Genomic DNA, 15624 nt, shown 5'->3' on the forward strand with positions numbered 1-15624 from the left:
AAATGTTCAGCCCCTATCACTTTTTTCCAAGGTACAAAATGTTGAGGCCTGACTTGGTTCAGCCTCATGAAATGGATTAATTGAGATTTGTACCTTGTGATTATTAGTCTGCGACAATACACATGTATCCAATGTGTGTTACACAATAATCTATGCTATTTTATCTGAAGGATTGTGGGAGGATCATAATTGTGGTATCCGCCGGCCATTTATCTGCAAGTGGGATCCAACAGTGAAAGATCCCATCGTGCCCACCCAGACTCCGTACGAGGGAGGATGTGAACCTGGTTCCTACAGGCTTAAAGATCGGTATGTAAACCACAGTATATTTTCTGTTTGAGGTAACACGATGTGTATACATCTATTTAACTGTAGATTTGTTCTTAGAGAAATTGCCTTACTATTTATTCTAACAGATCACTTAATTCTGGAAAAATAAAATTCTACCTGGGTGGAAGGTAGGAAGTTTGCTGTGACCATTACTGTTGCTGAGAGGGTCAAGGGGACGAGTTGTCATTAACTTCACTGGTGTAGAGCAAGTTCTTCATCGATCTCAACTTAGAACTCACTCTGCGCCAGTGAAGTTAGTAGTGAATAAGCAGGACGCAGAACTAGCATTAAAACTGCCATCTTTTTTATACAATGTAGACACCATATGCACTGTGTCTTTTTGATGCCAAATAGTACTTGTTTGTTTGTGCATGCAGGTGTTATGATCTAAGATACGCCGACTATGAGTACACTTGGATGCAGGCACATTCTCAGTGTATCGCTAATGGTGGTCACTTGGCAGCAATCCATGATCATGGAGTTCAAGGTAAGAAGAAGTCGCAGTTGTAAGCAAAAGTAGCAAATTCAACTTCCTTATAACATTTTTATTTAACTAGCTCGTTTTCACACTTTTACAATTGCATTGTAGCTTTTAAAAAAGATGTGAAAAACCCTATTATATCTGTTAAAGGGAAGGTACACGTTTGGCAATTGTCACAGACCAGTCTTCTCACTTAGTGTATCCCATCATAAGCATAAAATAACGAGCCTGTGAAAATTTGGGCTCAATCGGTCATCGAAGTTGCGAGAAAATTATAACTCCCTTGTTGGACGAATTTGTGTGCTTTCATTTATTTTAGTGAGAAATTACCTCTTTCTCAAAAACTACATTACTTCAGAGGGAGTATAGTTTCCCACAATGTTTTATACTATCAACAGCTCTACATTGCTTGTTGCCAAGTCAATTTTTAAGTTAATATTTGTTTTGAGTATAACTACCAAACGTGTACCTTCCCTTTAAGTAGAAATAACTTACAGGGTTTACAGAAGGTAATGGTGAAAGACATCTCTTGAAATATTATTCCATGAAACGCTTTACTTTTTGTGAAAACAGTAAAACAATATCAATTCTCGATATCGAGAATTACGGATTTATTTTAAACACAAGTCATGACACGGCGAAACGTGCGGATACAAGGGTGGGTTTCCCGTTATTTTCTCCCGACTCCAATGACCGATTGAGCCTAAGTTTTCACAGGTTTGTTGTTTTATATATAAGTTATGATACACGAAGTGTGGGTCTTTGGACAATACTGTTAACCTAAAGTGTCCAATGGCTTTAAAAGAACCCAGTCCACTTGTCTTTAGGGGGAGGTGTTTGCCCCAGTGTTTTCTGGTATGGTTGCCTTTAATACATGGTGGGACAAATAAAAATTGAATTGAATTGAATACGTCCTTTTTGCCACAGAATCATTCAGCTACATAGATAGATTTGTTGGCCTGTGACTTTAACAACTTTTTTTTTACGTCAATTTCCTTTCAATAAGCTCTCCTCAGTTCCGTCTTGAAAAACCTGCAAGGTAATGTTTGGATTGGTCTGAGTCGATTCGGAGAGTTCCAGCAGTACTATTGGTCTGATGGGGCAACATCGAGCTACACTAATTGGGCATTAGGTGAACCTAATGGACCACAACAACAGGAAGGCGTCAAGGTACAATCTATGAAGAATTATTTACAACCAAAAACTTTTTTTTAGGTTTTGCTTTTGTTTTTATTAAACGAGTCCTTTGTAAAGCCATTGGACATTTTCGGTAACAGTATTGTCCAAAGGCATACACTTCGTGTATCACAACTTATTTATAAAACAACAAACCTGTGAAAATGTAGGCTCAATCGGTCATCGGAGTCGGGAGAAAATAGCGGGAAAACCCACCCTTGTCTCCGCATGTTTCGCCGTGTCATGACATGTGTTTAAAATAGATCCGTAATTCTTGATATCGAGATTTTTTATTATTATTTTTTTTCAATTTCAATTCAATTCATAATGATCCACACAAATATGCCTCAAAATTGCATGGTTTTCCTTAAATATTATGAACTAAACACAGCATGCCATTATGTGGAGTCAAGTTTTTGACTTCATAAAATGGCCGACTGTATAAGTTCGCCAAGAAAAAGGAAAACCACAGAATTTTGAGTGATACTTAGTTTGATCATTATATTCTACTTTTAAAATACCTTTCTAAAAATATGCATTCTATAACAAACAGTTTCAAATGCTTTTCATAGACCAACAAGGCAACATGTCCCTTTAAGCAGACTTAGAGTTTGCCTACAAACTCGGGTCAGAACTTGGTTTGGAAAGAGCAGTTTTCAACATGATCAATCTCATCCAAATTTCATAAGATGTTATTTTAATGACACTTATATTGACAAAATGACACACATTTATTGACTGTGCTTTTGACCCATGAGGGTGCTTTCAACTTCTAATTATTTTGCATCCCAATCCCAGTTTTATCTTACTTTGACTGCCTGTGTGTTGTTTTCTTGTGTCCACGACAAAATACATAAAAACGGAGGAAAAACCAGTTCATTTTGCATCAATATTAGGGTGTCAAGGCTGAGTTATTAGGAGCACAGAACTCAAGCTCTGCGTCTGTTCAGCAGAGTGTGGGTTCGAATTCCGGTCGTGACACCTGTGTCCCTGAGCAAGACACTTTATTATAATTGGTTCTCTCCACCCAGGGGTAAATGGGTACCTGTGAGTGCAGAGTTGGTTCTTGTGATTGATTTAGCCGAGTAGCACATATTAATGTTGCAAAGGGCTCCCCTGGGAGCTGAGATGGTTTAGGGAATGAATTAAGGGGTTAAAATATTGGAAGTACTTGGAGACACCCTTTGGTGTGAAAAGCGCTATATGAACCTTATTACTATTTTTATTATCAAGTAAGTTTGGTTCCCAGCCTCCCTCAAGCGTTCAAAACAACTTGATAGGCCAACATAGGATGAGAATTCAGGTATTTAGGTATTTAATTCTTGACATTTTGTTCTCTCTTTGTTAATCATTAGATAGACTATTGTGCTGAAATGGTCAACAATCCGAACTATGCTGGCAAGTGGAATGATGTGGATTGTACCAAAAAGAATGGATTTGTTTGTCAGAAAGCCCTCGGTAAGCACTTTAGGGAAGGGGTGGACAAGAAGAAATTTACAGGCAACGTTGAGATGTCCTACACTGGTTCTTCTCAGAACCAATCTCTTAAAAGAACATTGCAGAATTCGTAAGAAACAAATATCGTGAAGATCACATATTCACATAAAACTTTCACATTCTAATGATGATGATTGTAGAAATTATCCCTTGAAATGTCATAATTTGATGAGAAATAAATAATCTAATTTCGCGTTTGGAGTCTATCATTCAGTGAACGTTTTATTCATTTTTATTCATCCTCTTGTGACCCAGATGGCAGATCGATCTCAAACTTCTACACTGCCAGCACCTGTTTTGTTAGCAAAAACCAATTTAGTAATGTTCCTTTAAAAGATTAAAGCTCCATTCAGATTTCCTGTGAATGCGAATGCGATACAAATTGTGACGTCACAGGGCTGTTTTCGCAGCAAATGTTTCGCAGGAGTTCAGCATAAAGCCCAGTTCATACTTCCGATTTTTGACGTCACAGCCCTGTTTTCACTGTGATATCTCGCAGGAGTTTAATACAAATCAACTGTCGCGAATTATTTGTTGCGAATTTGTGACGTCCAAATTTGTGTCGCATTTAGCTTTACACATGGTGCTTTACACATGGGCCCTGTTTAAAAAACAAAGTCATGTTTGGATGAGTAAGAAAACGGTCCTTTATTCAAACAATTTGAACATTTGGAAATTGTTTTATTCTAGAGGGGTGCCTCTTGTATTCAGTAACATGTATTTCAATGCTGTTATTCACTACAATAATGCACATAATTAGTTGAAATTGTCTAAGTAATAACTTAACTTAACTTAACTTAAATGCATTTATAAAGCGCTTTTTTAACACTGTTTCAAAGCGATGTACAGTTTAGAAAAATAGTAAAATGCACAAAATAATAAGCGTCAGGCGGACCCAGAGTAAATCAACCCCATTTCTGATAAAAAGGTAAGATACATGTAGCGTGAGGTTTGAAATGATTTAATAGTAGTCTGCAAATAAACGACCACATTTAGGTGTAGCAGAATGATTTTGTTTCCTAACCTCTGGCCAAAAAATATACAACCAAGGAACCGTAACAGGACAAAGGACAAAAGAAGCAGACAAGGCAATATGAGACAAGGCCAACACAACTCTTGAAAATACGATACCTCTTGTGAAATCCCCTCAACATTTAAAGGCAGTGGACACTATTGGTAACTGTCAAAGACTAGCCTTCACAGTTGGTGTATCTCAACATATGCATAAAATAACAAACTTGTGAAAATTTGAGCTCAATCAGTCGTCAAAGTTGCGAGATAATAATGAAAGAAGACAACACCCTTGTCATCAAGTTGAGTGCGTTTAGATGGTTGATTTCGAGACCTCAAGTTCTAAATCTGAGGTCTCTAAAATCAAATTCGTGGAAAATTACTTCTTTCTCGAAAACTATGGCCCTTCAGAGGGAGCTGTTTCTCACAATGTTTTATACCATTAGCCTCTCCCCATTACTCGTCACCAAGAAAGGTTTTATGCTAATGATTTTTTTGGGTAATTACCAATAGTGTCCACTGTCTTTAATGCCACTGTTCTCACTGATAAACTTTTGTCTCCAGATGAATCCATCACACCAGAAGACCTACCATTCAAGCTATGTCCAAGCAATTCAGAGTACATAGTCTACGAGGGTAACTGCTTCAAAGTCGCCCAGGTGGCCAGTACACACGGAACGGCAAGGGATAAATGCGAGGAGGACGGTGCCACGCTGGCGTCTGTTGCTGATGGATATGAGCAGGCTTTCATTGAGATGCTTATGGTGTATTATAACATTGAGACGGCATGGATTGGATTGACCAGAGGGGTAAGTGCACTTAGAGGAACATCACAGAAGTGTCTTTTGCTGGCCAAACACTTTATGCAATCCACCATGTACGTAAATGACAAACCTGTAGAGGTTTGAGACGAATCGGTGATCTTGTTCCTGAGAAAATAGTAAAACAAATTAATACTATGCATTTTGTTCGACTTTGATTTAATAAAAATTAATAAAACGCTCACTGATTTATAGGGTCCAGTGCCTTTGTGATATGTTGGCTTTGTATGTATTTGCACTTTTGTGAGTTTGTGTGCTTTATAAATTTTCAATATTATTAGTATTATTGTTATTGTTACAAATACAGCATATTAAACTCTCTTATATATTCAACAGGAAAATGATCAGTTTGAGTGGATCGATGACTGGCCTGTGGTGTACACTGGATGGGGTGTTGGTTACCCAGCGAGCTCAAGCGATGTAAACAGATGTGTTATTTCCAGCACACAGGGATGGCGTAACGTCGGCTGCTATGATGCGTATGGGGCAGTTTGTAAAATAAATCAAGGTAGGTCTTCGCTACACGCTCAAAGCCATCTCAGTGTTAAACAACACTGAAATTTAATGCCCAGCAGTCCAATATGGTATGATAATGACGTGGATGAACTATTAGGTTGTGTAAAACAATTCAAAAATGCTTCATCTGAGGAAGTAACAGTTGTGGTGAGCTGTTATAATTACTATATATTTCTGGCAATGAAACCAGGGATGCATCATAATTGAAATTAATCTCTGTAGCTCACAAGCTTGAGGAAAGGTTGCGTGAGAAATTACTTTTCTCTTTTTACTGCTGGGGTATAACCTCTATCACGATAACTGTTTGTGGCTCTTTTACATACATTACCAGCCCTAGTTCATAGAAGCAATCGCTTAAAGTCACCTGGAAATAGATTTTTTTTCTTCTTTCAAACATAAGAGTATATGCTTACGATCAATAAAACATTTTTTTTAGTAATTGTTTGTCACGATTTATATGTTTAAAAAACATATACAAAAATTTTGGGGCTGACTCCGCCTACCCCTTTTGTGACGTCAATCGAGGCAGACTTTGCCTGCAATGCGTATAGTAAACACACGTGCCATGAGTTGGTACATTTCAAAAAGTGTTTTTCTGCATTCAGCAAATTTTTGAAACTTACAAACTCACGACTTGGTCCGTACATGTACTTTGCAATTGTGTTTACTCTACGCATTACAGGCAAAGTCTGCCTCGATTGACGTCACGAACAGCGCCCTCTCGGGTCGGGGTCTACTCTTAAATTTGTAAATAACATAACTGATTTTTTTAAACCTTAGTTAACTGTTTATTCCATTCCACTCATCAAAACACATATATTAGTGACAAAAGCTTTATTTTGAAAAAATACCACTTCCAGGTGACTTTAAAAGGACGAAGCAATTATGATAACTTGATCGAGGGCACAATAATTGTCTCAACTGGGACTCAAACCCAAACTCTGCTGACAGTAACACCAAAACTTGAGTCTGGTGCCCTAAGTCACGCAGCCATGACACACCACTTAAAAAATAGGTTCTTGTCCCATGTCTTTTCCTACCCACTGATCTAGCCTGCTTTAAGAAAATTGAGGATCAATTCCTACTTTTTTTTCTCTTCAATTTTCACTGTGGTTTGTATTGTATGGTTTATAACTGTGGCCCTGTTTGCAGTTTACAGTGCCAGGACGCAATATTGCTAAGTTTTAAAGGCACTGGACACTCGTATAAAACATTATGAAAAACGGCTCCATCTGAAGTAATGTACTTTTGAGAAAGAGGTAATTTCTCACTCAATTAATAAAATACTTCAGGCCTGAAGCCTTTTATTATGCATCTGAAAGCACACAAAATTGTGCAACAAGATAAAGCCCATCAAATCAAGCCCAAGTTTTCACAGGTTATTTTATACATATTTTGGGATACACCTAGGGAGAATACTGGTCTTTGACATTACCAAAGGTGTCCAGTGCCTTTAAAGAAATCTATACTTATGGTTGTCATGGATATTTGTTTACGGAACTACACAGGTTATCACAGTGTTTTTGAAGCAAGCGCTTTTTTTTAGATGGGTCTGCGGAAAACGTCTGGATTCTTCATGCTGTTTTTGTTTTCTTTTCTTTTTTTCTCGTTTCTTTATTGATAGCACCGAAGCCAAGTGCTCCCCAACCACCATCGGGCCATTGTCAGGCCGGCTGGTCGTTAATAGGAGACACTTGCCTGTTCTTCGATACCGAGGTGACATCAGTTAGTTATGTTGAGGGGATGGCCTTCTGCAGGGCAATGGGGCCTAATGCCTTCCCCGCCAGTGTACATGACTCTGTGTTTAACAATATTCTGAGGAGTAACGCACTCAATCAACTCGGAGTAGAGAATGTGTGGTTAGGTTTGGTCTATCAGAATGGTGGTAAGTATAACCAACCAAGTTGGTAAGACACTTCTTTAGAATTGCAAAGGTCATGGGTTCGAATCCCACCCAAGTAATATACCCGAGTAATATGCCTGTTATTTTTTTCACAGAACTCGGGTAATACAGTGCTAACACACATTGGTGTATATGGGTAAAAACCAAAATTAATATTTGTTATACCGATGAAAATTTAGCATCTGTTATAACCAACCAATTAATCCATCTCTTCATTGTAATACTTGATTGTAGGTTTCAAATAATAAATGTAAATGAGGAGTTTTTCACTTTATCACATCAGTCTACAGAAAAATAATACTCAAATTGCTCCCTCATCTTTTTTAATAAAGACAATGAATAGAGCAAGCTTGTCAAAAAATTGAGACCAATTAAGAACTTACTCCGTGGCAGTGAAGTTAACAATGAGAAGTCCACTGAATCCACTAAGCGAAAGTAGAAGTCCCGACCAATTTTCTACCTTTCACCCAGGTAGTATTTAAAAGGCAGGACAGTTCTTTTCAGAACTGAGAAGTCTCCTGAATTCCGAATACTACTCTTCAGCATTAGAATAAATAGCAAGACAATTAGTCTCAAAAGCACATAGTCTACTCAGCAAAGTAGATTAACACAATTACCGCAAACCAATAAACATTGTTTTAATTATGCCTCTACTACCCACGCCTACAAAACCAGTGGTTAATTTAACATAGCACTACGATTTTATCGTAAGATGAGTTGTCAGTTTCACCAACGTAATTTGTATTGTGACATACACTTTACTTTAATAATAGCAATTAAAGCCATCATACACTTTCGGTAAACAGTATTGTCCAAGTCCCACACTTTGTGTATCACAACTTGTATATAAAATAACAATCCTGTGGAAATTTAGGCTCAATCGGACATCGAAGTCGAGAGAAAATAACGGGAAAACCCACTCCTGTTTTCGCGCGTTTCGCCGTGTCATGACATGTGTTTATAACAAATCCGTAATTTTCGCTAACGAGAATTTATATTGTTTTACCGTTTTCTCACAAAGTCAAGCATTTCATAGACTAATATTTCAAGAGAAGTCTTTCACCATAACCTTCTGTAAACCCTTTAAATTATTTGTAAATCTGTGAACTTTTTGTTTGTTTTCTGTACCGAAAGGGTCCCATGGCTTTAAAGGGAAGGTTTCGGGCCAAGTTTGATAGAGCTGCTATAAAGCACAAAAAGTAGCTTAACACAACAAAATTATGCTTAACAAGATATGGCTACCAGCCAAACCACTATGTCACATTTACAATTTGTGACTGGTATCCTGCTCTTTTTTTGCTAGGAGACAACTTTACAGCATCTTTCGATAGTGTTAAGCTTTTTGGAACTTATTTCACTTCACTTTGTTTCTTGTTTTAAAACAGAATTCACTTGGGCTGATGGTTCACCTGTGGATTATACAAACTGGGGCGGTGATCAACCCTCCATGCCCATAACAGGAGAAATCTGTGTACAGATGGCCGCCGAGGGATATGGTGTTTGGAAGAACACAGATTGCTTTGTGAAGGCTGGCTACATTTGCCAGGCCCCTCGTGGTAAGTTTTCAACAGTTATTATTCGTGTGATGAAAGACATTGTGAAGTTTTGTGTGGAAGGAGTAGGACAATCAGTTGGGAATTGCAAGGGGGTTGGTCTACAAATCAATATTGAATTAGATTGAATTTTGAATTTGAATTTGAAAAAATAATTGTGACCTGAAGGTCAAATTATACAGTCATTTCAATAGTTACAAATAGACATGACATAGCCTATACAATATTTAAAAAGTACACCTTAAATAAAGCACAAATAAAGAATAATAATTATAAGAACCACACTTACTAAAGAAATACCACACTGTACTGTAAATGGGAAATGGATTAATTAAAAAGGACATGGCGGCCTAAAATAAAACATTAAAAGTTTTTTACAGGGATTTAATTTGATTTGTAAGTGAGCAATTTGGACACCCATTTTTTTAATATCTAGTAAATTTGGACACCCTTTTACCAACTTCTAGCTAAATCCTTGCATCTTGTCAACACCAAAGAAGCTCAAATCCAAATTTGTTTTCAGGTTTTGTCTATCTATTGACAGTTCTTATTGTATTTCCTTTAGGTTTTCATACTTAAAGGCACTGGATACGTTTCGGAATTGTCAAAGACCAGTATTCTCATTTGGTGTATCCCAACATGCATAAATTACCAAACCTGTGATACTTTTGGCTAAATTGGTCATTGAAGTTGCAAGATGCACAATTAAAGACTGCAGCTGAAGTCTTTTATTATTTGAGTGTGAAATTAACTCCTTCTCAAAAACTACTTCAGAGGGAGCCGTTTCTCACAATGTTTTATACTATCAACAGCTCTGTGTTGCTCGTTACTAAGTGAGTTTTGTATGCTAACAATTGATTTGAGTAATAATTAATCATAGTGTCCAGTGCCCTTAAACAGCTTCTACATTATTTCTTAATGCAATGTATGATCCTGCTATTTTCTTTCGTAGGAGATATACCGCCCTCAACAACATCAACACCAACTCTAGGTTTCACTCACCCTCCAGAACCGGAACGTAAGTGACTTTTTATCGTACATAAATATATGGAATTACAAAAAAATAAGGAATATGAAGCTTCTAACTTGTTTTGATAACCACTGCCTGAAAAAAAAAACTGCTAAGAGTTTTGAAAACATACAGTGGTATGAAATAATTATGTAAATAAACATTAATGCTAAACACACTAATAAGCAGATAGCGCAGGGATAAAAAACTAGAGATATGATCACAAACATTATAAGGATATAAATATCAAGTAATAAATCACAAGGGAAACTGACTATAGGCAAAATTCTTTGTTCTGTCCCAAGTTATTTTAAAATTTTACTTAGTAAGTTTGAAGAAAAAATTACTTCCTGTAAAGACACTGGACACTATTGGTAACTGTCAAAGACTAGTCTTCACAGTTGGTGTATCTCAACAAATGCATAAAATAACAAACCTGTGAAAGTTTGAGCTCAATTGGTCGTCGAAGTTGCAAGATAATAATGAAAGATAAAAACAATCATGTCGCATGAAGTTGTGCTCTTTCAGATGCTTGATTTGGAGACCTCAAATTCTAAATCTGAGGTCTACAAATAAAATTCATGGAAAATAACTTCTTTCTCGAAAACTGCGTCACTTCAGAGGGAGCTGTTTCTCACAATGTTTTATACTATCAACCTCTCCCCATTACTCATAATCAAGAAAGGTTTTATGCTAATATTTATTTTGAGTAATTACCAATAGTGTCCACTGCCTTTAAAGGTGATCACTTTTCTTCTGCTTCCTGGGTGTTATCCTGGCTATACGCAGTTACAGCTGGTAGCCCAGTTGGTAGAGTGCCGGTTTGACTGGAGATTTTGTCATTCAGTGATTTTGTCCACCCATTCTGCAAATCATGTACACTTCTGATAGCGCCCTCTTTTGAATCATCCTCATTCAGTCCATGTTAAGTTCCTCATTATTTGGGGACAGAATATCTGGTGGACAGATTTCCATATGACACTGTCACATTGACCTTGAGATCACAGGTTTAAATCTTGCTCAAGTAAATTTGTCTTCGTTCAACCCCAACAGATTTTAATATCAGACAAAATGCATAATATCTTTTGTAAATTCTTGATCTTTTTTTTTTCAGAGGCCTTTTCAACTGGAAAGATTGTCGGTATCGCAATCGGGTCCGGTGTTGGATTCGTTGTTTTAGTCTCCATCTTCTGTTACTATCGAGAGAAAAAAAGCAGCAGAGACAGGGATGAACTGTTGTAAACATGACAAAGATTTCAATTCTATGGAAATTTGAGCTTTTCAACCCACAACTCATTAATTGATGTAAACATTTTTATCAAACATACACTGCAAAATCATAATTATTGGTAGTCGCATAGCCATTTGTTGATTGATCATACCAGGAATGTAATTGGCCACACAGATAAACACATTTTTGTCGAAAGAAAACAGACTTTTAAAGGCACTGGACACGATTGGTAATTATGCTAAATAATTGTTGCCATGAAAACGTACTTGGTAATGAGCAACAGAGAGTTGATAGTTTAAAACAACGGCTCCCTCTGAGATAATGTGGTTTTCGAAATTTGGGAGCAACCATTTCAAATTCAAATTAATTTGAACTTTTAAATGCTTTTTTTTTTTAAATATTAAAATGGATTTGTTCCTAATTACAATGGTTCCTTAAAACTAACTTTTAAATTCCTCCACTTTAGAGTGCAGTTTCAAATCCAGTATAATCATAAACTATGAACAAATATTGCCTGTTTAAAGATTAGTCCTCTCACTTGATGTATCTCAACATATGCATAAAGTAACAAACCTGTGAAAATTTGAGCTCAATTGGTCTTGTCACACGAATTTGTGTGGTTTCAGATGCTTGATTTCGAGACCTCAAAAATCTAATTCTGAGGTCTCCTAATAAAATTCCTGAAAATTTACTTCTTTCTCGAAAACTATGTTACTTCAGAGCTGTTTCTCACAATGTTTTATACTATTAACAGCTCCCCATTGCTCGTTAGCAAGTAATGTTTTAAGTTAAATATTATTTTGAGTAATATTACTACTCGTGTCCTCTGCCTTTCAGGGCAAATTAGTCCAAATTTTTTTGTTTTGTTATGTTTGTATAATGTTTAATTATTTGGGGACTATTTGGTTTTACTACCTGAAATATTTAGATGAAAGAATTACAAAGAAACAAAGATCCACAGAGGGGAAATATTTCGTCGCCATGTTGAGATTTTTATATGATGAAGATATCATGCTTAGCATCTTGGCCCAGTTTCATTTCAGCTTTGGAAAATAAACGCCTAAACATTTAACATAGTATCCTTTGGCTGGCACTCTGGTAACGTCATTCTTTGTACAATTTTGTTTTTGTGTTCTTAGCAAGTTTTTGGACATTAATTTTGGTTTTACCCATATACACCGGTGTGTTAGGATTTTATACTCAACACTTATAAAGACAAATAGGCATAACACTTGGGTGGGATTCGAAACCCACGACCTTTGCAATTCTAGAGCAGTGTCCTACCAACTAGACCACTGAGATTGTCCGGTGGCTATACAGGCAGATTGAATTCTGTATTTTAGCAGCGGGTACCACACCAAATAAAAAAAATGGAAATTTGCATCGGGATAAAGAATATTAATTTTGGTTTTACCCACAAACGCTGATGTGTGTTAGCAAAGTAAAGTAGCCCACTTGATTGTGTATACAGTGCTAACACACATCGGTGTATAATGGGTAAAACAAAAATTAATATTCTTTTTTTCCATCCTAATTTACATAAATTTAAGTTTACGCGCATTGATGCTGCTCATGCGTAAAAAGTAACTACACCACAACAAAATTATGCTTTCCAGAAACAGGTCATCAGCCAATATGATGTTAAATTGTTATGATCTATGTTTAGTATCCTGCATATTTTTGTTTTCGGAAAGGCCTTTAAAAAGAAATATCATATGCAGCTCTTTAAAATTGGGACCTGGCGCATATTTTAGAAAGCTGTTAAGCAGAAAGCAAAGCTTGCAAAATTTCTTTAAAAAAAAAAAAAAAAGAAATTAGTTGAACTTTTGCTGGTTTCCTGTTTTTGCTTAGCCATTTTCTGTGCTCAGTAAGTTATTGTGCTTACCTTTATCTAATTATGACCTGTTCCTGTTTATACAAAGCTGTTACAATAAAACATATGCTTAAACAAGTTTGCCTCGTCTTCATTAAAGGGAGTGGACACTATTGGTAATTACTCAAAATAATTATTAGCATAGAACCTTTCTTTGTGACGACTAATGGGGAGAGGTTGAGGGTATACAAAATTGTGAGAAACGGCTCCCTCTGAAGTGCCATAGTTTTCAAGAAAGAAGTAATTGTCCACGAATTTGATTTCGAGACCTCATATTTAGAACTTGAGGTCTCGAGATCAACCATCTATACGCACACAACTTTGTGTGACAAGGGTGTTTTTTTCTTTAGTTATTATCTCGCAGTTCGATGACCGATTGAGCTCAAATTTTCACAGGTTTATTATTTTATGTATATATGTTGAGATGCACCAACTGTGAAGGCTAGTCTTTGACAATTACCAATAGTGTTCACTGCCTTTAAAGCAGAAAATTGGTTAGTAGATACAAAATATACACTGTAACTTGAGCTATTAAACAAAAAATCAACGAAAACACGAACCGGCTTTGATTTATTCCTCAGTTAACTAAACAACTTAATTATTTACCGTATTATAATTGTCTGATAAGTTACCTATACCCTGCCGTGGTGGTGCGTGACTCCAAAATTGTAATATTTGGGCGACTGAGAGAAAAAGTTCTGGGGTATTTTATTTTTTGGGGGGGGCAAAATGTTTCAAATGCATAAAAACAATCAACATGCCGTCAACGAACGTTCAGTTCCTTGTAAAAACATCTCTTCCTGTATGTTTTGTACCCGCGTGTTGAAGTTGTTTCTCTTGTCAAGAAGTTTATGAGAGAGCAACTACTGAAAATTGTGTGCAAGTCTCCCGCGTTTGAACATTGTATCTTTTTCAGTTCGTATGATAAAAAACGAACATTATACTATTCGAAAAGAGAAAACATGATGGTTATTTATTGTTTTGGTAACATATTTTTCAAGAAAAGTAGCGACTCGATTCAATACGCCTATGCTGCATTTGTTATACAGTGTACAAACGGCTGGTGTCGCTATCCCGTACAGATCAATGGTATATCCAATGGTTGCAGTTCACACGAGTAATCAAAACGAAATAATGTTTGAGGGCGCCCTTTACCCAAGATGGAATGCAGTTCAGGGAAAAAACGTGAGATGGTAAGCATTTTCAACCCAAGGATATCTTACTTTTTCAAAGTCATCGGGGAACATCATTACCTCATGAGTGCTGGGAATATTACCTAGATTCAGATAAATTGAGTATTTTCCAGGAATAATGATTCTGAATAAGTGATAATTACATCGTAGTTTGATGTGCTGAAGTTGTTTTGGGCTGCCTGTCGTTGAACGCAGTCAGGCGGGAACACGAGGCAGTATACACACGTCCGATTCACACTTCGAGGCTCGTGAATGCCATGATCATGTCAGACCATGGAGGAAGAAATCTTTCTCCATCGTCATAATGAATGGACGACATTCCTGTTTGCGAATCCGAACAATAATAAAATGGGCCTGCCATCAATACAGGCTACTGCATGGTTATGGTAGCCTACTCAAATGAGATAATTACTTAGATTGGCTGGAATTTTCAAATGGCGTGCGACAGAACCATGTTTTAGCTTCTTGTTCGCCATTGAGAAAATGGTGCGAACAAATCGTTAACATTGTGCTAGTTTTACTGCGCCATCAAATTGCAAAAAAATTCTTGTCCATACAATTTAATCCCCTTTTCACTAAAGGTCAACATACCAAGGATTACAGACCTTCAATCTTTCACCCAGACTTTTTCCTTTGTCGTTATTTCGCCATGATTAATTCCCAAAACCACTAATTGTTAAGGTCACTGTTTCAATATGGTTGCAATTAATCCTACATTTAATTCAACACTATCACCCTCCGCGAAAACTTCGTTCCAGTTCAAAAGGTCTTCTCATAGCAGCTCCAGTTCACACGAAGTTCTACGGTCAACGTTCCTTCCAATATGCTTCACCTAAACTATGGAACTCTCTTCCCAACAATCTCAAAGACTGTGCCACACTAGAACAATTTAAATCACGACTTAAAACCCATCTCTTCAATCACAGAAGCGCTTAGAGACTTTATTTTGTATTATGCGCTATATAAGAACTGTTTATTATTATTATTATTATTATCATTATTATTATTATTATTATTATTATTATTATTA

General features: G+C 36.6%; 1 protein-coding gene across 1 annotated transcript in view; it reads left to right on the forward strand.

Moving 5' to 3' along the window:
- LOC117288058 (macrophage mannose receptor 1-like) overlaps positions 1-12134 on the forward strand; it is a 38776-nt gene extending 26642 nt beyond the window's left edge. The window contains exons 21-30 of the mRNA XM_033768750.1: positions 171-309; positions 708-817; positions 1818-1981; positions 3343-3445; positions 5060-5304; positions 5653-5824; positions 7457-7717; positions 9121-9291; positions 10241-10306; positions 11412-12134. Of these exons, the coding sequence (XP_033624641.1) occupies positions 171-309; positions 708-817; positions 1818-1981; positions 3343-3445; positions 5060-5304; positions 5653-5824; positions 7457-7717; positions 9121-9291; positions 10241-10306; positions 11412-11539 (1559 nt within the window). The 3' untranslated portion in view covers positions 11540-12134. The remainder of the gene's footprint in view (positions 1-170; positions 310-707; positions 818-1817; positions 1982-3342; positions 3446-5059; positions 5305-5652; positions 5825-7456; positions 7718-9120; positions 9292-10240; positions 10307-11411) is intronic.
- Positions 12135-15624: the final 3490 nt, after the last annotated feature.

Source organism: Asterias rubens, chromosome 3 (assembly GCF_902459465.1).
Source record: "Asterias rubens chromosome 3, eAstRub1.3, whole genome shotgun sequence".
In the NCBI taxonomy this organism is placed as follows: Eukaryota; Metazoa; Echinodermata; class Asteroidea; order Forcipulatida; family Asteriidae; genus Asterias; species Asterias rubens.